Here is a 22058-nt window from a genome sequence, read left to right as displayed (position 1 = left end):
GGGCCTTAAACAACTTCTAAACAGGCTCAAAGGGGCAAAACGAACCCTGGACCACCCTAATGGGGCCTTAAACAACTTCTAAACAGGCCCAAAGGGGCAAAACGAACCCTGGACCACCCGAAAGGGGCCTTAAACAACTTCTAAACAGGCCCAAAGGGGCAAAACGAACCCTGGACCACCCTAAAGGGGCCCCAAACAACTTCTAAACAGGCTCAAAGGGGCAAAACGAACCCTGGACCACCCTAATGGGGCCTTAAACAACTTCTAAACAGGCCCAAAGGGGCAAAACGAACCCTGGACCACCCTAAAGGGGCCTTCAACAACTTCTAAACAGGCTCAAAGGGGCAAAACGAACCCTGGACCACCCTAAAGGGGCCTTAAACAACTTCTAAACAGGCTCAAAGGGGCAAAACGAACCCTGGACCACCCTAAAGGGGCCTTAAACAACTTCTAAACAGGCCCAAAGGGGCAAAACGAACCCTGGACCACCCTAAAGGGGCCTTAAACAACTTCTAAACAGGCTCAAAGGGGCAAAACGAACCCTGGACCACCCTAAAGGGGCCTTAAACAACTTCTAAACAGGCCCAAAGGGGCAAAACGAACCCTGGACCACCCTAAAGGGGCCTTAAACAACTTCTAAACAGGCTCAAAGGGGCAAAACGAACCCTGGACCACCCTAAAGGGGCCTTAAACAACTTCTAAACAGGCCCAAAGGGGCAAAACGAACCCTGGACCACCCTAATGGGTCCTTAAACAACTTCTAAACAGGCTCAAAGGGGCAAAACGAACCCTGGACCACCCTAAAGGGGCCTTAAACAACTTCTAAACAGGCCCAAAGGGGCAAAACGAACCCTGGACCACCCTAATGGGTCCTTAAACAACTTCTAAACAGGCTCAAAGGGGCAAAACGAACCCTGGACCACCCTAAAGGGGCCTTAAACAACTTCTAAACAGGCTCAAAGGGGCAAAACAAACCCTGGACCACCCTAAAGGGGCCTTAAACAACTTCTAAACAGGCTCAAAGGGGCAAAACCAACCCTGGACCACCCTAAAGGGGCCTTAAACAACTTCTAAACAGGCCCAAAGGGGCAAAACGAACCCTGGACCACCCTAAAGGGGCCTTAAACAACTTCTAAACAGGCCCAAAGGGGCAAAACGAACCCTGGACCACCCTAAAGGGGCCTTAAACAACTTCTAAACAGGCTCAAAGGGGCAAAACGAACCCTGGACCACCCTAAAGGGGCCTAAAACAACTTCTAAACAGGCTCAAAGGGGCAAAACGAACCCTGGACCACCCTAAAGGGGCCTTAAACAACTTCTAAACAGGCCCAAAGGGGCAAAACAAACCCTGGACCACCCTAAAGGGGCCCCAAACAACTTCTAAACAGGCTCAAAGGGGCAAAACGAACCCTGGACGACCCTAATGGGGCCTTAAACAACTTCTAAACAGGCCCAAAGGGGCAAAACAAACCCTGGACCACCCTAAAGGGGCCCCAAACAACTTCTAAACAGGCTCAAAGGGGCAAAACGAACCCTGGACCACCCTAAAGGGGCCTTAAACAACTTCTAAACAGGCCCAAAGGGGCAAAACGAACCCTGGACGACCCTAATGGGGCCTTAAACAACTTCTAAACAGGCCCAAAGGGGCAAAACGAACCCTGGACCACCCTAAAGGGGCCCCAAACAACTTCTAAACAGGCTCAAAGGGGCAAAACGAACCCTGGACGACCCTAATGAGGCCTTAAACAACTTCTAAACAGGCCCAAAGGGGCAAAACGAACCCTGGACCACCCTAATGGGGCCTTAAACAACTTCTAAACAGGCCCAAAGGGGCAAAACGAACCCTGGACCACCCTAATGGGGCCTTAAACAACTTCTAAACAGGCCCAAAGGGGCAAAACGAACCCTGGACCACCCTAAAGGGGCATTTTGGGTCATCAGCTGATTTTTCGATCTTGGCCTGAATTGCCTTTGTCCTGATGTCTTGCTCCTGGGCTGCAAGGATCAGGCCTTCTGTCTCCTTCTTCAGGGTCCCATTCGTGAGCCAGAGCCAGGTCTTCTCCTTATCAGCTTTTCCTTCAATTTTGTCAAGGAACTTTCCATGCAATGTTTTGTTGTGCCAGCTGCCAGCTCTAGTTTGTAGTGCGGTTTTCTTGTACTGGTTTTTTGTCTGCTCTGCTTTGAGGAGTTTCTGATTTTTGACTTCAGACAAAGCAGGTTCTTCACTTTGCTTTACATGCTTTGCCAGGGCATGTTCTTTTTCTTTGACTGCTTGTTTTACTTGTAAGAGTCCTCTGCCCCCTGATCTTCGAGGCAGATATAGCTGGTCAACATCACTGCGAGGGTGCAGTGAATGATGAATGGTCATGCATTTTCTTGTTTTTCTCTCCAAATTGTCCAGTTCCACCTGTGTCCAGTTTATGATGCCACAGTATATCTTATGACAGGTATGGCCCAGGTGTTTATGGCCTGATGGTATTACCTCCATTGAGCTTACTTTTGAGGATTTTTCTGACCCTTTGTGTGTATTCTTTGTGTGTATTCTTATTATTCTTATTGTTTGATACACAACAAGATGAGTACACAGCAAACAATACCACTATGTTGGCTTTGGCATTGGATCGCACCGGACACTTCTCAAGTGTCTAGGATTATGTGATGTGTCGGCAAATAATGCATGAAGATCTGAGTAGGGTAATAATATTATTATTTCCTTCTGATCTACAGTTCTCCGGCACGATATGGCCAGGCAAGCAATGGCTGATAGCGAAGGATTGAGACGGAAGCTGGCGGATCTGGAGAAAGAACTGGAGCAAGCCCGTGGGGACAAAAAGGATATTTATGAAGGTGTGTTTATTGTTATTATGTTTATTTATACCCCACTTTTTCTCTCTCCTTCTTTCTGTTAACTACCTCCCATCAATGGCTACCAACCCCACACTTTTAGTTTTGACTATGACTCTTGACAACCCTATAAAGGCAAAATCTCCATGGGTGCATCTACACCAGGCATGGGCGAACTTGGGCCCTCCAGGTGTTTTGGACTCCAACTCCCACCATTCCTTGATCCTTTCCTTTCCCCCCTCAGCTGCTTAAGTTCCTTTTCCCATGTTTGGTTTCCAGAAATGATCCGCAGGTACCAGCAGCTTCAGCACCAGACTGATACTCGGTACAGCGTCTAGAGGATGAGACGAAGAGCTTGCAGGAAAAGCTTGGTATGGCACCCATGCACTCTGCTTCGAAGATGTTGGATCCACACTGTAGAATTAATGCAGTTTGACCTTGCTTTAACTACTATAGAATTCTGGGCTGTATCTTTTGCCTGAGAAGGCTAAAGACTTTATCAAACTATAACTCCCACGATTTCATAGCATTATTATTATTATTTACTACATTTATATCCCGCCCTTCTCACCCCAAAGGGAACTCAGAGCGGCTTACAAATAATATTTACATACAGTGTATTATATCAATAGCACAGCACAACACAAGCACTATATACCAGCATATTGCATCACACCAATATACTGTAATATTGCCAGTAATATTACATGTAATAAATAATATATAATTAATATTATTATATTGTATTATTATTAGTATTAGATTGCATTACATTATAGTATTATCAATATTACATGTATATACAATATATTAATTATTTATTATTATATATTATACATACACACACACACACACACACACACATTCAGTGGAGCTGAAGTGGTGTCAAACTGCACTAATTATGCAGTGTAGATGCCCTCAAGATTTATCCATTGCTTGCCTTCCGTCTAAAGACTAGGGCTGGGTCTATACTGCCGTATAATCCAGTTCGAAGTGGATCATCTGGAATCAGAAACTGGATTATATGGCAGTGTAGAAGGAGTCTAACTCTTCGCACAACTTTTTAAAATTTCTTAACTTTTTTTGGTGAAAGAATGTGAAATATGTAAGTTTAAAGACAACTATTGACACAATTTAGGCCAGTAATTTACCTGTCGTAAGAATAAAATTGGAATAATTCCACCAGAATATGTACTCCCTCTTGTGGAAACAAAAAATTAGTACAGTTTGCTGGATATGAAGACACTGGGTTGCTTTTTTCCGGGCTGTCTGGCCATGTCCCAGAAGCATTCTCTCCTGACGTTTCGCCCACATCTATGACAGGCATTCTCAGAGGTTGTGAGGCCTGTTGGAAACTAAGCAAGTAGAGTTTATATATCTTTGGAATAATGTTCAGGGTGGGAGAAAGAACTCTTGTCTGCTTTAGGCAAGTGTGAAGCAGCCAGGCTTTGAAACTGCAAGGCCATTCAGTGCCAAATCAAGGTGGCCAATTCCAACATTCACTCTTGCCTTAGGCAAACAAGAGTTCTTTCTTCCACCCTGGACATCATTCCACAGGGATATATATACAAACCCCACTAGTTTACAAAAGTCTTCATAACTTCTGAGGATGCCTGCCATAGATGTGGGCGAAATGTCAGGAGAGAATGCTTCTGGAAGATGGCCATACAGCCTGAAAAACTCACAGCAAACCAGTGATTCTGGCCATGAAAGCCTTCGACAACACATATGAAAACACTTTTAAAAAAACTGAGATATACATTCAAGAAGGGACAATATCCTAAGTAAATGTGGATTTTTGGGGGGAAATTTTTTAAAGAAACTGGGTAAAAAATGACAATAGAAGCTGCAAATGTCCTAATAAAAAGAAAATGTATTCTTCAGAGAGAAATCATATCATACAGTCACATTCTTAATTCCTAGGCTAGCAGCATATTTGAGCATTAACCTTCATTTTGTTTTTAAAATACTTACCTCTTCTACATTGTATTATCATTGCACACACAAAGCCAAATGCTCCTCTGCATCCAGAAGGAATAGAAAAGCATCTGGCATGTAATTGTTGTGTTTGTCTACAGCACATCCAGGAATTGTTGTTTTCTTATATGCGAAACGTCATATATACACTTCCTGTCATTCTGAGCAAGTAAAACTTTCATTCTGAGAAAATAATTAATCTGAGGGTTGTTTGTCCGTTTCCAATGTTTACAAAACTGTCCCGATTTTGTCACTGGAAAACTGAAAATTAACCCTTTTGAGTAGATAAATTCATCAGGGAGAGATAATAATAAATTTATTATTAAATTCTGCATACTCCTTACTCCAGGTATTCATTGCCATATCCTCAAAATGTTGTCTTAGGTCCTGTTTCCTTCTGCCTCCTTTATTATTGTCTGCTCAGCTTTCCTTGCCATATCTTCTATTATTCCATACTTCTATTATTTTCTCCTTTTTGCTTGGTAGTTGCTTGTCAAGAAGAGCTGAAGCAAAGCCAACGGGACAATATGGTGATGGTGGAAGAGAAGGACTTGGCCATTGCCGAGATGCAACGCAAGATTGACCAGATGGAGACCGAATATGAAAAAATCCTGCATGTGAGTTGGATGGAGAGCAAAGCACAGGGACAACGTTGTCTTAGGGAAAGGCAACAGGGTTGGTTTAGTATTTCATTGCTGACAATAAAATTATTCCCATCATTGCTCCAGAATGCCTTGGGGAATCCTTTGTTGGGAGGTGTTAGCTGGCCCTGCTTGTTCCCAACAGACCTCACAACCTCTGAGGTCTTGAAGCCAGGCTTTGACGCTGCAATGCCAATCAATGCTAATCAAGGCAGCCAGTTACAATATTCACACTTGCCTTAGGCAGACAAGTTCTTTCTTCCACCCTGGACATTATTCCACAGACATAAACCCTACTTGCCTAGTTTCCAATAGACCTCACAAAATCTGAGAATACCTTCCATAGATGTGGGTAAAACGTCAGGAGAGAATGCTTCTGGAGCATAGCCAGACAGTCCAGAAAACTCACAGCAACCCAGTGATTCTGGCCATGAAAGCCTTCGACAACACAGGGACCTTTTTAATAACAAAAGTTAATCAGATTGAGCATTTTATCTTCTAAATGCCAAAGAATGCTAGTGAGACATGATTAATGGGGTGGTTTGGGGTTTGTCCATTGTTGTGGTTTCCTCACTTCTGTTGACATTGTACACATGTGTGCGGATTTAAATGACTTCTGTGTATAGTCTGGCATGGTGGCAGTTAGAGTGGTCCAGCATTTCTGTGTTAACACCTCCCAACAAAGGATTCCAACAGTCAGGAAGCAGCCGGGCTTTGAACCTGCAAGGCTATTCAGTACTAATCAGGCTTGCCAATCGCAACATTCACACTTGCCTCAGGCAGACAAGAGTTCTTTCTTCCACCCTGGACATTATTCCACAGATATATAAACCCCACTTGCCTAGTTTCCAACAGACCTCACAACATCTGAGGATGCCTGCCATAGAGGTGGGTGAAACATCAGGAGAGAATGCTTCTGGAACATGGCCATACATCTTGGAAAACTCACAGCAACCCAGTGATTTCCCCATGAAAGCCTTCAACAACACATCAAACCCATGATAGTTTTGTCATAGGGACTCCATATGTTAGAAATGACTTGAAGACACACAACCACTGCAACAAGAAGCATCAAATTCAGAGATGTTTGAGAACAGAGTAGTCTTGTCCTCATAGTTAATGCCACAGATTATCTACATACTCTGCTTGTAAAGCCAGAGCATTTCTCTTTTCTTGAGCAGCATTGGATCGCAAAGTTTTTCTTATGAGAATATGGTCTCTCCCAAACTTGGAGTGGTTCCAAACTTTTGACGGTGACATGTGGTCAATACTAGCTTTGGTCTCCTCTGTCCTCAGGCCAGCTTGGACCAGGTGGTGTCCAAAATGCAGGCGGTCAAGCTCAGCTGGGAGAAGGAGGCCACTGGCATCCACTTGGAGTACAAGGAGCGGCTCAAGGAGTTTGGACTCAGACCTCTGGAGATGTGAAGGATTGTTCTGACATGCTCATCACAGCTTTGTGTTGCACTTGAAACAGAGACTAAATTAAAAAATGTTCAGGTTATAATAATTATTGTGTCTCTGAAAGTGTGCAGAGTGCATTTAAGTTCTTGTCCTGACCATTGCTATCATGGCTGTCACTCATCAATGTAGTACAGGAACAATTGGTTTGGGACTTGCAAGATATATGTTCTACTGAACCATGAAATTTACTCAACAACCATACAGCAGCTATTCTCTCTTAGTCTGACCTACCTCACAAGGTTGTTGTGGGGATAAAGGAAAGACTCAAGCCCATTGGAGAAAAGGTGTCGTATAAATATAACTACAGTAGAGTCTCACTTATCCAACGTTCTGGATAATCCAAGCCATTTTTGTAGTCAATGTTTTCAATACATCGTGATATCTTGGTGCTAAATTCGTAAAGACAGTAACTACTACATAGCATTACTGCTTATTGAACTACTTTTTCTGTCAAATTTGTTGTATAACATGTTTTGGTGCTTAATTTGTAAAATCATAATTTGGTGTTTAATAGGCTTCTCCTTAATCTCTCCTTGTTATCCAACATATTCACTTATTCAACGTTCTGCCGGTCCGTTTATGTTGGATAAGTGAGACTCTACTGTATTTCTGTGTGCCGTTATTCGTCTGAATCAAAGATGCCTTTTGGCACATTGGACTGTGTTGGAAGTATTTCGGTTCCACACAGCCTTCCGATCTGTTGCTTCTAATGGTGATATTTCAATAAAAGAGATACATTTATCTTTAGTTTAACTCTGTACATTGCTCATAAAGCTGACTGGGAGCAAGAAAGTCACACTTGCATTACAAGACATCTTCCCTTTTGGGTTGTAGAACCAATGCCCCAAGGTAAAAAGGATTGTCTCCTCTTGGTTTCAGAGACATTTCGTAGATTCCTCATCCGTCTGCAGGAAATATTATTAGAGATCCATGAGGCAGCTGTTGATGCAAAACAAAAACCAGACTGGACAGTCAAGAGGGTCAGATTGCAACATGAGCATTTGTGCAAAAAAACAAAGGATTCTATCCGGGACCTAATGTATAGCTGGAACGGATAACTGCATCTTCGGTGATCGTGGCTGGGCAGCTTCTAAAAGGCCTGCGTCAGTCCATCATGGCCCTGAAGAGGAATTTTAAAAAAGAGAATATAGCTCAAGTCATGGTTTTTTAAAGACAACACAAAAGAAATGCAGAAGGGCAGAGTTACAGGTGCAGAAGCTACAAAAGCAAGGACTTTTTTTGGTGATGGCCCTTTGTGTTGTTTACACTTTGAAGGCGACTCTTCAGATAGTGACTCACCTAATGCATACTCATTTTTTGCGTGTCATTTGAGTACAAAACACTTGGGATTGCAGCCTATGAGCCCCAACCAAGATGCAAGGCTAAATATCATTTGAACTTTGCAGATTTTTACGCTCTTGCTGTCACCTCTTAACATCTTGCAAGGTAAAAGGTAAAGGTTTCTCCTGACGTTAAGTCCAGTCATGTCTGACTCTTGGGGTTGGTGCTCATCTCCATTTCTAAGCTGAAGAGCCGGCGTTGTCCATAGACACCTCCAAGGTCATGTCGTCGGCATGACTGCATGGAGCACCGTTACCTTACCGCCGGAGCGGTGCCTATTGATCTACTCACATTGGCATGTTTTTGAACTGCTAGGTTGGCAGAAGCTGGAGCAACAGCAGGCGCTCACTCCGCTCCTGGGATTTGAACCTGCGACCTTTCAGTCTGCAAGTTCAGCAGCTCAACGCTTTAACACACTTCACCACTGGGGCTCAGTCTTGCAAGGTAGGCATTGCATATTTATTCCATCGCTATGCCCTCCCTGGTAGAATAGCTCATTTAAATGCTCTTTTGGATCCCAAGATCCCAACTATCTTAATCCAGCTTTGCCAACACTCACAAATCAGACATAAAGAAGACCTCAGACGTGAAGGTGAAAGAGGCTGAATATTATGATGTAGAAGTAGTAGGTAGAGCCATTGCACACTTTCCAACATTTCAAATGAAAACAGAGATAAGTGTGGCTAGGCAACATGAAGATGGCTAAAATTAGACAACCTAGGAGAAGCTGCAGAAATTAGCTTTTGCGTTAGCCAATTGGGAAGGGCAAGATTCCGCTTCCTTCTCCTTTCTTCATTGAGATAACAGAGAAAACTACTCTACTTTGCAGCAATGGAAGTAAGCCAAGGACAAAGGGGGAAAGTGAGACATTTAAAAACAGCTGCAAAAGCAGAGGCTTAATCCTACTATCCTTACAAAATCAGTGCAGTTGAGAGCTATGCGGTTGCTACCCAAGTTGTAGTCACAGTTTACCTCTTGCGTGGAAGACCATGGATCTTGACCAGGCTGGAAGGGTGGCCGTTCATCACCATGGGAGCCCGTCCGTGGGTGGCGGAGGCAGGCTGTCGAGGCAGGGATGCTGTTTTCCTGAAGCATGCTGGGAGGAGAGAAGGTGGGACTTGGAAGCTGTCCTGATGGAGGGTCTGCTTCATCGTAGAAAAGGAGAGGTGATACTCCAACCTAGGAGAGCAGAAAGAAACCCAAAAGCAATCACTTGTGACTCTGTGGTAAGTGAAAGTTTATTTCAAAAGAATTCTCTATTATCAATAGAGAACCCTATTGAGATGAAAGTTGTCCATTTTGATAGGGCTCTATATCATCCACTGTTTCTGTCAGGTAAAGATATGCTGTGGAAAAATGTGTGGAAAAATACAGTTCTAATGGACATGTGTTCACAGCACTGTCTACTGAAGGGTTAAGCCAGGGGTCCCCAAACTTTCTAGACTGGGGGCCAGTTCACGATCCCTCAGACGGTTGGGGGGCCAGAGTATAGTTGGCCACCAAACAACAACAACAATAATAAAGAGGGTTAGGGTTAGTCCAACCCCCTTCTGCCTTTGCGCACCAAAAGCACAAGAAAAGCACCCCTGATAGATTGCCTCCCAGCCTCATTGTTAATAATAATAATAATAATAATAATAATAATAATAATAATAATAATAATAATAAAGAGGGTTGGAAGAGACCCCTTGGACCGTTTAGTCCAACCCCCTTCTGCCTTTGGGCCGTAGGAGCCGGATAAATGGCTTCGATGAGCTGCATGTGGCCCGCGGGCTGTAGTTTGGGGACCCCTGTGTTAAGCAAAGTAGAGATGTGATCCTAAAGGGACAGCACAGGGCCCTTCCAGACAGGCCATATATCCCAGGATCTGATCCCAGGTTTTTTGCTTTAAACTGGATTATATGCGTCCGCACTGCCATATAATCTGGGATAAACAGAAAACCTAAAATCAGATCCTGGGATATAGGGCCTGCCTTGAAGGTCCCTGAGTTATTTCCTCCGTGGAGGGAGAAATAGAAGTGTCATCAATGTGAATATCCTCTTTGCCATGAACTTGCTCTCAGCCATTGTAGAGAGCTTGCTATGATCTCTCTGTATCTGTAATCTATCGCCATCCTCGTTGTGTGAACGTCTTGCTATGGTTGTCAGTATCTCTGATCTGCAAATAGTTGCACATAGCAGCGACTGAAAAATAAACCTCCAAGGGAGTTTGGATGAAAACCAAAGCTCAAATGTGCTTATTCAAGCTGGTGAGCTACTATACAAGGTCAGAGACTGTGCTATTAAATCTCTGCTAACGGTGACCAAGACTCTGCAGTGTTGGATTGGAACTAACTGCTTGGCTTTGAGATAGTTGTATTCCCTGCAGATATGGGGTCATATTATGCTGTGGATCCCTCCGATCTGCCTCTTGGTCTTCCACAGTTCTCAATCAGGTTCATACCGAGTCGTAGAACTTGCTCCCTTCCGCATCAATGACCAGGAGGGTCACCCGGCTGCTGTCGGCCCGGATCCTCCTCACCATCTCCTGATGGTCCAGATCCTCAGCGTTCTCCCCATTGACGGCCAAGAGGCGGTCGCCGTCTCTCATCCCGGCCTTCTCGGCCGGAAGCCCAGCATCCACCTCTCTCAAAAACTGCCCTGCGGAGACAGCATTTTCAGAGGTTGGATGCTTTATGTACAAATTTACATTGCTCCTTGCCTTGTTGGACAAAGGGAGGGAACTTTTGGATGCTGTTAGGACTACAACTCCCATAATCCCTTTTCTTTTTGTGGTAGAAAAGGAGTAAAGTGTTGAATCACCTTAGTGCCAATTCTGGAACATAATTGCTTACCACCTCTGATGCTTACCATGAAATTCATGGGTTCCCTACAAGTCAACGAGTGACTTGAAGACATATACACACACCAATCCAAATACCGTATATACTCGAGTATGAGCCGACCCGAATATAAGCCAAGGCACCTAATTTTACCACAAAAAAACTGGGAAAACATTGACTCCAGTATAAGCCGAGGGTGGGAAATTTCAGAAATAAAAACAGATACAGTACAGTAATCTATATATATAAATGAGTGATGGCATCACGGCGACCCACAAAACAACAAAACTACAGGCCCCCAAACCTCGAAATTTGACAACAACCCATCATCCACGCCTCTAGGTTGATACAACAAAAGAAAAGAAAAATAAAGTCCTAATTAGAGGGAGAGCAATAATTGTTTTTATCCAATGGCTGCCAGTTTAGAGGGCTAATCTCTGCCCACTTGGTCTCCTAGCAACTCAGCCAAGGGACAGCCAGGGTTCAGTTAGGGGACAGGCAGACTTAGGCCTCACTTAGGCCTCTTCCACAGATTATCTAATTTGCACTGGATTATATGGCAGTGTAGACTCAAGGCCCTTCCACACAGCTATATAACCCATTTATAATCTTATATTATCTGCTTTGACCCACATGACCTTGGAGGAGTCTACGGACAACGCCGGCTCTTCGGCTTAGAAACGGAGGCGACCACCAACCCCCTGAGTCAGACATGACTGGACTTAATGTCAGGAGGAAACCTTTACCCTTTACCTTAACTACCACCAATTCCTCAATACTTTATTTCCCATACCACCGTACTTTGCCACAGCAACGCGTGGCCGGGCACAGCTAGTTACAACATAACATTACTGCGTATTGAACTACTTTTTCTGTCAAATTTGTTGTATAACATGATGTTTTGGTGCTTAATTTGTAAAATCATAACCTAATTTAATGTTTAATAGGCTTTTCCTTAATCTCTCCTTATTATCCAAGATATTTGCTTATCCAACGTTCTGCCAGCCTGTTTACGTTGGATAAGCAAGACTCTTCTGTACCAATAAAATTACATTAATTGAAGTATCAGTAGGTTAAATGTTTTGAATATTTACATAAAGCTCTAATTTAAGATAAGATTGTCCAACTCTGATTAAATCATTATTCTCATCTTCTTCAATGTAAATGTGCTTATGCATCCTTTTAATAATAATAGAGTGAAATAATATTTGTAATAATAATAATAAGATCAGAGTAAAATAATAAAGGTATTAATAATAATACAAATAAAAATAGAGTAAAATAAATGTAATAGTAGCAACAATAATAGAGAATAATAATAAATGTACCATATATTCACAAGTATAAGCTGACCCAAATATAAGCCAGCCAGGACCCTCACCCAAGTATAAGCCGAGGGGGGCTTTTTCAGTCTTTAAAAAAGGGCTGAAAAACTAGGCTTATACTCAAGTATATACAGTAATTCATTTGCAGATTTCCAACTTGATAAAGAATGAATCTGGATTTAGTTGGTTCCTATTGCTATGACACATGGTGCATATTTTGGCTCTTTTACAAGGCGGACTTACCTCTCTTCCCAGAGCAACGTTTTTCTTCTTTCAGCAAGAACCCATAGCCGTCTGGACCCCTCACCATCTCCAGCTTCCTCACTTCAAATGGAACCAGGGATGCCTCCGCCATGGCAGCGGTGACTTTAATGCCCCGCTGGCGATAGAATTCCTCCGATTCGGCATCGATCACCAAAAGCCCCATTGGGTTGCTGCTGTGTTTGAGCTGGAATCCAAACCAGACATAAAAGAGAAGGAGGAGGCAGATGTACATTGTGTTGTCGAACACTTTCATGGCCGGAATCACTGGGTTGTTGTGAGGTTTCTGGGCTGTATGACCATGTTCCAGAAGCATTCTCTCCTGCCATAGATGTGGGCGAAACGTCAGGAGATAATGCTTCTGGAACATGGCCATATAGCCCGGAAAACTCACAGCAACCCAATGCACTTTATATAGTACAATGCTGTCACTAGCCTTAATGAAATATAGACTTATCATAAATGCACATTATATTATTCTTCTATATCTCTCTGCTAACCAAATGATGACATACTGCTTGGAAATCCTGACTATTTGTATTATTATTTTATTTATTTATTTTACAGCATTTATATTCCGCCCTTCTTTCTCACCCCGAAGGGGACTCAGGGCGGATCACATTACACATATAGGCAAACATTCAATGCCTTTTAACATAGGACAAAGACAAACAAACATAGCTCCGAGCGGGCCTCGAACTCATGACCTCCTGGTCAGAGTGATTCATTGCAGTTAATTGCAGCTGGCTTGCTCTCCCGCCTGCGCCACAGCCCGGGCCCAATAATAATAATTATTATTATTATTATTATTATTATTATTTTCCAACTATTTAATAAAAGAACGTTCTTAAAATTAAAAAAAAGTGATACAACAGACCATAGGATAATTCTGCCTGAAATGCAGACATTTATATTTTACTATCTAAAGAAATACATTTAAAAAGTACTATCTAAGGAAATACATACTAAAAAGCAAAAATATACTATTCTAGGAGTAAGAACATGATTTATTACTAGCCTTAATGAAATATAGACATCATAAATGCACGTTATATTATTCTTCTATATCTCTTTGTTAACCAAGTGATGACATACTGCTTGGAAATCCTGACTATTATTATTATTATTATTATTATTATTATTATTATTATTATTATTATTATTTTATTTTCCAACTGTCGTACTGGAACAACAATGATTGTTTAGTTTAACGTTAACAATTTTTGGCAGTTCTTTGTTAGAAGATTACCAATGTCAGCTGCTTCTAACCTAGCGATTTTATTCGAAGTGGTTAATGCCAGTGCTAATCCTTTTTCCTTTTGCTTTTTGGTGTGTTTCTTTGCCAAGTACTTTTGCATTTTTATATCGACATTTGTTTAGATTTATTTATTTTCATTTTTATATAAATATGGACACTTTACCTTTGTTTTTGGTTTTTGGGTTTTTTTCTCTCTCCCTCCCTTTTTAATCCTTTTTTAATCGCAGTTTTCCTACTTTCTATACAATCAAATGTTCTCACTCTTTTGATGTTAATTTACTCTATCTTATAAGGTAAAACTTCAATAAAATATATTTAAAAAAGAAATGATAAATAAGACTAATAGTAATAATAACAACTGGAGCCCCCGTTGGCACAGCAAGTTAAACTACTGAGCCGAAAGGTTGGCAGTTCAAATTGGGGGATCGGGGTGAGCTCCCGCTATTAGCCTCAGCTTCTGCCAATCTAGCAGTTCAAAAACTTGTCTGAAACTGGACTGATAAGTTTCGCACCTGTGTATGCGAAGGTTGTGAGTTAACCAAATACGTTATTTTTATCAAGTCTCTTGAGTGCATGATATAAAACAAGTTGTTTTATGGGGGATTATATATATTTTTGGGCAACTGAAAAACACTTCTGAAGCACTGTTGTTTATTTATGCACTGGCAAAATCTCTGTTTTCCGAACAGATCAGAGATAACAGGTTATTCAGTCTAACAACTGAAACCATTGTGTACCATAACATTATTTGGTTGTATACCACAAGAGAAGATTCTACTCTAGAAGGTTTTGGCTCTTCTCTTGAAAGGTCATGCTTTTCTAAAAGTTATGGTTTCCAAATGGTGATTTTCCAAAAGGTTATGAATGCCATTTTCCAAAATTATTTGCATGATCGTCTAGAATAGTACCAGGACATTTGGAAGCCATTTAGATGTGATAGACTACAACTCCCAGCAGCTTTAGCCACTGTTGAAGGATGCTGGGAGGTGCAATCCAGCAACACATATCTCCTCCAGTTTTGTGACTTTAGTAATTAGACTAAAACTCTGTTAGTTAATCCACCAATGTTTCTTTGAGTATATGGACCTTTTTGTTTAGTTGCGCAGAAGTCCATCTCTCCACGCTGATGCCATTGAGCTCCAAAAGCCATGCGCCATCTGGGACTCCTGCCTTATAAGCTGGCCCATCCTTTGGCACCGAAAGCCGGAATGTGCCCTTCACCCCTGGAACGAAGGACACAATAATTATCATCATCAACAACAACATCAGACCCTTAATGAAGCTCACAATTTTCAAATCAGAGATTTCAAATCAGAAGCTGGAAAGCACAACAAATTATGCAACAAATATTATTCTGCAACAATGCAGCTAAAGCTACTCTTCTTGGATTGCATAATGCATCCTCATGGCACCTTTTGGAAGAACATGCTCTATTTTCCACCTTGTTTTGCTAACCTTCAGGAGCCGAAACACTGAAGCCAAAGCCGCTTTGGTCCTTGGCGATACAGCACAGCTGTGGCCTTTTGTGAGCCGGCAGGAGCTGGGCGACATCTCGGCCGAGGGCTTTGGCCAGTTCGTAGGCATTGCCATCCAAAACCGTGAGCGAAACCTGCTTCCCGCTGCGCTTGATCTTCCAAACAACCTGTATGCGAGAGAGAGAGAGGGAAACAGAACTGAGAGCTAAATATCCTTGGAGAGAAAATTCTCTGGATCTTCCAACTTGGAAATATATGAGCTAGCCTTGCCTTTGCCTAAGGCTTTATTTCTGCATTGTGTCCTGATTTGACTTTGGAATTATTAGACCCAAAGAGTGGACAAGAGTTGTAGGATGTTTATTTAATTATATGATTATATTATAACCGCTGCCACGGGTGTAAAGATGTTTATAATGCGGCCACCAGATGTAAAGGGGATTATCCACGCTTGCCACCACTATGGGAAGATATAGCCACTAGCTACTTAGAGAGGAGACCTTTTAAATTTTGTTTTTCTTCTTTCTTCTTGTTTGGTTTTGATGGTAATATATATGACAGAAGCTGAGATGTTTAAAAGAACAATAATACGTTTATTTTGGCACAAAACTTAATGGTTACAGTAACTTTCTCTTTAGAGGCACTTCGGTTAACAGTTGCAAGGCTAGAATGAGGTATTTCAAACTTCTTAAATTGTCACTTCTTTCTTTACTGCTCTAAACTGCAGTCACCCTGTGAATTACAATCACAGATTATCTGTTCCTCATCATGAGACAGACTACCTTAAAATAAGTCACCAAACTTATTTTAAATTGACTCAAAAATAAGCATTTGAGTCTCCCTGATCCCTTCAATTGAGGGTCAGTCTTCACTGTACCTCATCAGGGCACAGACTACTGCTTCTTTTTCAAACCTGCACTTCTCCACCTTCTCCATGGCAACCAACTCATGAGTGCAGAGTAACTGAAATATTGACCCTTTTAAAATGCAATTAAACATAACATCTGTAAACTAAAAAATTCACACTTCGTTACACAAAGGTTTACCTTAAAATGCTCCATGCCTTCAACATAATCCCCGTTAACCTCAAGGATTCGGTCTCCGTTCTGCAGACCTCTCCGGTGAGCCAGGCCTCCTGCCGTCACTTGGCGGACGATGTGCCCGCTTTGGCCGGCTTCTTGGCGCAACAGGAACCCAAAGTTCTCGCCGTCTTCCTTCTTCAGAAAGCAGAAACGGGGCTGTAAAGCCTCTTCCGGCTCTGCAAAAGGTGGGAGAATCCACAAAACATGTCAGGACCTGGAACTGTCCCAGTTTAACAGTTTAACAGAGATAGTCCCAATGAATCCTCTGCTGGGATTCGCTGGGCATCCCTGGGCAAGAGGTGCCTGATTTGGAAGAAGGAGCAACCTGTAAACACTGGGTAAAGTCATAAGTTGGTCCTTCCTTGTTACCTGCATCTTCTGCCAGGGATAGCACCGGGTTATCAATCCCATCTTTCGGGTTGAATTCAAATTTCCTGTGATGCCAAGAACAAGAGGAAAGGGTCACCGAGGTCTAAGAGACTCTCATGCTGATTACAGTCCAGAAGAAATCACTCAATGATTAATAATTTTAAGCATTGCATCCGTAGGTTTGAAATGGGGGGGGGGGGGGAATGATTGCAGACTTGGCTTTGTGATGATGATGATGATGATGATGATGATGATGATAATAATATTAATAATGCCTAATAGCCAAACGATAAAGTGTCACCAGCCAGAGGCCTATAAATATTTGGGCATATTACAGCTGGACAACATCAAGCATGAACATCTGAAAACTCTGGTCAGCAAAGAATACACACAAAGGGTCAGAAAAATTCTCAAAAGCAAGCTCAATGGAGGCAACACCATCAAGGCCATAAACACCTGGGCCATACCTGTCATAAGATATACTGCTGGCATCATAAACTGGACACAGATGGAATTGGACAATTTGTACAGAAAACAAGAAAACTCATGACCATTCGTCATTCACTGCACCCTCACAGTGATGTTGACCGGCTATATCTGCCTAGGAGATCAGGGGGCAAAGGACTCTTACAAGTAAAACAAGCAGTCAAAGAAGAAGAACATGCCCTGGCAGAATATGTAAAGCAAAGTGAAGAACCTGCTTTGATTGAAGTCAAAAATCAGAAACTCCTCAAAGCACAACAGACAAAAAACCAGTACAAGAAAACCGCACTACAAACTAGAGCTGACAGCTGGCACAACAAAACATTGCATGGAAAGTTCCTTGACAAAATTGAACGAAAAGCTGATAAGGAGAAGACCTGGCTCTGGCTCACGAATGGGACCCTGAAGAAGGAGACAGAAGGCCTGATCCTTGCAGCCCAGGAGCAAGACATCAGAACAAAGGCAATTCAGGCCAAGATCGAAAAATCAGCTGATGACCCAAAATGCAGACTGTGCAAGGAAACCGACGAAACCATTGATCCTATCCTCAGCTGCTGTAAGAAAATCACACAGACAGACTACAAACAGAAGCACAACTATGTGGCCCAAATGATTCATTGGAACTTATGCCTCAAATACCACCTCCCAGCAGTAAAGAACTGGTGGGATCACAAACCTGAAAAATATTGGAAAATGAGCACGCAAAGATACTGTGGGACTTCCGAATCCAGACTGACAAAGTTCTGGAACACAACACACCAGACATCACAGTTGTGGAAAAGAAAAAGGTTTGGATCATTGATGTCGCCATCCCAGGTGATAGTCGCATTGACGAAAAACAACAGGAAAACATGGTGTATTCAATGAACCACTTTGGGATGTTGGGAGTAACGTAGACATGTCTCTAGAAATTGAGAAAATACTAGCTCAGCTCAGCACTTACCCAGTTAATTCGGTGTTGTCCCGGAGTCCTGCAAGAAAGAAGATGTTGGGATAGACAGCAAAATGTGAGCGAACCCAGTTCATTTGGACAACTTGGATTCACACTGGGAGGTCACCTTTTGCCAAATTCTTTGGTTGCAACACAGTGAACTTCAGCCAAAAAGGGTAGCTTTTCCTCGGCCATTTCCAACAGTCTTGGGTTAATCCAATACTTATTAGACACTTGGTTTTCAAGTCCTGGCCAGATTAGAAACCCGACTTGTTGGTGAATGATTATTGTGGCTGGTTCAAGTATAGTTAATGCAAGTGGGGTTTATATATCTGTGGAATGATGTCCAGGGAGAAAGAACTCTTGTCTGTTTGAGGCAAGTGTGGATGTTGCAATTGGCAGGCCTGATTAACACTGAATAGCCTTGGCTGCTTCTTGCCTCGGGGAATCCTTTGTTGGGAGGTATTAGCTGGCCCTGATTGTTTCCTATCTGGAATTCTCCTGTTTTCAGAATGTTGCGCTTTATTTACTGCCCTGATTTTAGTGTTTTGTTCATTTAGGTTTTGTTCATTTTTGTGATTTCCTCCTTTCTGTTGACATTGTACACAGGTGTGCAGATTTCAATGGCTTCTGTGTATAGTCTGGCATGGTGGCAGTTAGAGTGGTCCAGCATTTCTGTGTTAACACCTCCCAACAAAGGATTCCAACAGACAGGAAGCAGCCAGGCTTTGAACCTGCGAGGCTATTCAATACTAATCAGGCTCACCAATTGCAACATTCACACTTGCCGCAGGCAGACAAGAGTTCTTTCTCCCACCCTGGACATTATTCCACAGATATATGAACCCCACTTGTCTAGTTTCCAAAAGACCTCACAACCTCTGAGGATGCCTGCCATAGAGGTGGGCGAAACGTCAGGAGAGGATGCTTCTGGATCATGGTCATACAGCCCGGAAAACTCACAACAATCTAGTGGTTCCAGCCATGAAAGCCTTCGACAAAGCACAGACTTTTTTATTTGCAAAAGTTACTCAGATTTAGCATTTTATTTTCTAAATGACAAAGAATGCTAGTGAGACGTGATTAGTGGAGTGGTTTGGGGTTTGTCCTGGCCTTCATGGTATTCAAAGCCTTTATCTATGACTCATTTCAGGAAAACAACAAAAAGAAGCAAAACAGATGATATAAATCCTAGGGAATTCCATACATTACAACTCTTATCCATTGGGAATACAGTAGAGTCTCACTTATCCAACATTCGCTTATCCAAGGTTCTGTATAATCCAAGTCATTTTTGTAGTCAATGTTTTCAATATATCATGATATTTTGGTGCTAAATTCGTAAATACAGTATTTACTACGTAGCATTACTGCCTATTGAACTACTTTTTCTGTCAAATTTGTTGTATAACATGATATTTTGGTGCTTAATTTGTAAAATTATAACCTAATTTGATGTTTAATAGGCTTCTCCTTGCCTTATTATTCAACATATTCGATTATCCAACGTTCTGCCAGCCTGTTTACGTTGGATAAGTGAGACTCTACTGTATGTTTAAAACTCCTGAAACAGACTATGTTTGGGTTGGATACATACCGTGTTTCCCCGAAAATAAGACAGTGTCTTATATTAATTTTTGCTCCCAAAGATGCTCTAGGTCTTATTTTCAGGGGATGTCTTATTTTTCCATGAAGAGGAATTCACATTTATTGTTGAACAAAAAAATGAACATTTATTATATACTGTACAGTAGTTGTCATCATAAACCAGCATAACCAGCCAAACTGTGAAATCCTATCAAGAATTTCTTGTTACTACCAATATTTCCGTGTGCAACACTTTATGGTACGTACATTTACCGATCCTGGATGCTCTGGTGTTCTGTTCGTTGGGCATGCTTCCAAACAAAAACTCTGCTAGGTCTTATTTTCGGGGGAGGCCTTGTATTTAGCAATTCAGCAAAACCTCTACTAGGTCTTATTTTCTGGGGATGTCTTGTTTTAGGGGAAACAGGGTACTATAGAATTGCACTTGAGGACCTGCAAAGGTCTTCAAACCCTTCCAGGGTGGGAATATTTTTGGAAAATAGTGTCTATTGAATCTGTCTTGTATGTGGAAGCCTGGCATTGATCCGACTAGGAGATAAGATGCGGTTGGACTATATGATCTTTGGAATCTCTTTGGAGTCTACAGTTCTGTAATGTCCTAAACTTGCATTGGTTGTCTGTCTGCAAGCTTATGAAGCAATTAAATCCAACCCTGCAAAGATACATACCATGCAAACCCTGCATAATGCCTTGCTCGGAGGTCCCATTTGGGTCGGTCCCCGTGGACCCTCTTTTCTGCCGCTTACCTTCCTTCTGCTTCATGGCTCCTTAAGTGTCTGAGGTCCAAGGTCCAGCCTGCGGTGGCAGCTTCACCTGGAGACCCCGCCTTTTTGGGAAGGAGACCGTGGGAGTTTAATGTTTAAACGGGGCAGGAGACTTTACAAGGCTGGCCTCTCCACCTTCGAGAGAGATAAGCAAGGAGAGGAACGCTCGCCCTTCGCTTTCTTGGCAGGGAAGCGACGGCTCTGGACACATTCTGTGCCGTAGGGAAATGAGATGCACGGGAGGAGAACAGCGCTTGTGAGCCCTCGGCGGTGGACTTCGATCAGGAAGAAGGCTATTTCTTAAAACAAACAGGTGGAAAAGAGGTAAAGCAAGAGGAAATTAAAACGAAGAGTGTTTACCTTTCTGTCTGCATCACTTTCCAATAATAGTGTGTTATGTGAGCGACAACCAAACAGTTCCATCTGGATCCAAGGAAGAGACTATGATTTCAGCCAAATTTCGGATTGGGGTTCAGAGCCCGGCATACTTTTTCTCCAAATGCCAGATTAAGACACAAACCAGTAAGAACAGAGGTTTATCCTTTCCAGCCAGAAAGGATGTCAGGAAAGAGTGCTATAAATTCATATTGGGGTTCGAAGTCCGGCACACTTTGCTTCTCCAAAGGCCAGATTAAGACACGAACCAGTAAGAACAGAGGTTTATCCTTTCCAGCCAGAAAGGATGTCAGGAAAGAGTGCTATCCGTTCAGATTGGGGTTCGAAGTCCAGCACACTTTGCTACTCCAAATGCCAGATTAAGACACGAACCAGTAAGAACAGAGGTTTATTCTTTCCAGCCAGAAAGGATGTCAGGAAAGAGTGCTATCCGTTCAGATTGGGGTTCGAAGTCCAGCACACTTTGCTACTCCAAATGCCAGATTAAGACACGAACCAGTAAGAACAGAGGTTTATCCTTTCCAGCCAGAAAGGATGTCAGGAAAGAGTGCTATAAATTCATATTGGGGTTCGAAGTCCGGCACACTTTGCTTCTCCAAAGGCCAGATTAAGACACGAACCAGTAAGAACAGAGGTTTATCCTTTCCAGCCAGAAAGGATGTCAGGAAAGAGTGCTATCCGTTCAGATTGGGGTTCGAAGTCCAGCACACTTTGCTACTCCAAATGCCAGATTAAGACACGAACCAGTAAGAACAGAGGTTTATTCTTTCCAGCCAGAAAGGATGTCAGGAAAGAGTGCTATCCGTTCAGATTGGGGTTCGAAGTCCAGCACACTTTGCTACTCCAAATGCCAGATTAAGACACGAACCAGTAAGAACAGAGGTTTATCCTTTCCAGCCAGAAAGGATGTCAGGAAAGAGTGCTATAAATTCATATTGGGGTTCGAAGTCCGGCACACTTTGCTTCTCCAAAGGCCAGATTAAGACACGAACCAGTAAGAACAGAGGTTTATCCTTTCCAGCC

General features: G+C 42.4%; 2 protein-coding genes across 3 annotated transcripts; one reads left to right on the top strand and one right to left on the bottom strand.

Annotated features, from left to right (window-relative positions):
• Positions 1–2726: 2726 nt before the first annotated feature.
• Positions 2727–7670, top strand: drc12 (dynein regulatory complex subunit 12 homolog; the record flags this gene model as incomplete). Its single annotated transcript, XM_062961151.1, is given in 5 exon segments — positions 2727–2847; positions 3124–3165; positions 3168–3215; positions 5308–5438; positions 6759–7670. Coding segments are annotated over 5 exon segments (471 nt in total), but the record flags the coding sequence as incomplete, so codon positions are not given.
• Positions 4698–20690, bottom strand: nherf4 (NHERF family PDZ scaffold protein 4). 2 transcript variants are annotated; one of them, XM_008122597.3, is made up of 10 exons: positions 20622–20690; positions 18280–18307; positions 16854–16918; positions 16449–16660; positions 15386–15572; positions 15017–15153; positions 12655–12859; positions 10708–10904; positions 9237–9443; positions 4698–8043 (listed from the first exon to the last, which is right to left on the bottom strand). In XM_008122597.3, exons 1-10 carry the CDS (start codon positions 20635–20637, stop codon positions 8014–8016), a joined length of 1284 nt encoding a protein of 427 aa, XP_008120804.1. In that variant the 5' UTR covers positions 20638–20690; the 3' UTR covers positions 4698–8013. The 2 variants fall into 2 exon arrangements, with proteins under 2 accessions (XP_008120804.1, XP_003228826.2); XM_003228778.4 differs by having other exon boundaries at positions 20544–20680.
• Positions 20691–22058: the final 1368 nt, after the last annotated feature.

This window comes from Anolis carolinensis, unplaced genomic scaffold (genome assembly GCF_035594765.1).
Source record: "Anolis carolinensis isolate JA03-04 unplaced genomic scaffold, rAnoCar3.1.pri scaffold_8, whole genome shotgun sequence".
NCBI classification, from domain to species: domain Eukaryota; kingdom Metazoa; phylum Chordata; class Lepidosauria; order Squamata; family Dactyloidae; genus Anolis; species Anolis carolinensis.
The sequence above is the reverse complement of the archived record's forward strand: the minus strand, read 5'-3'. Positions and strand labels throughout refer to the sequence as shown.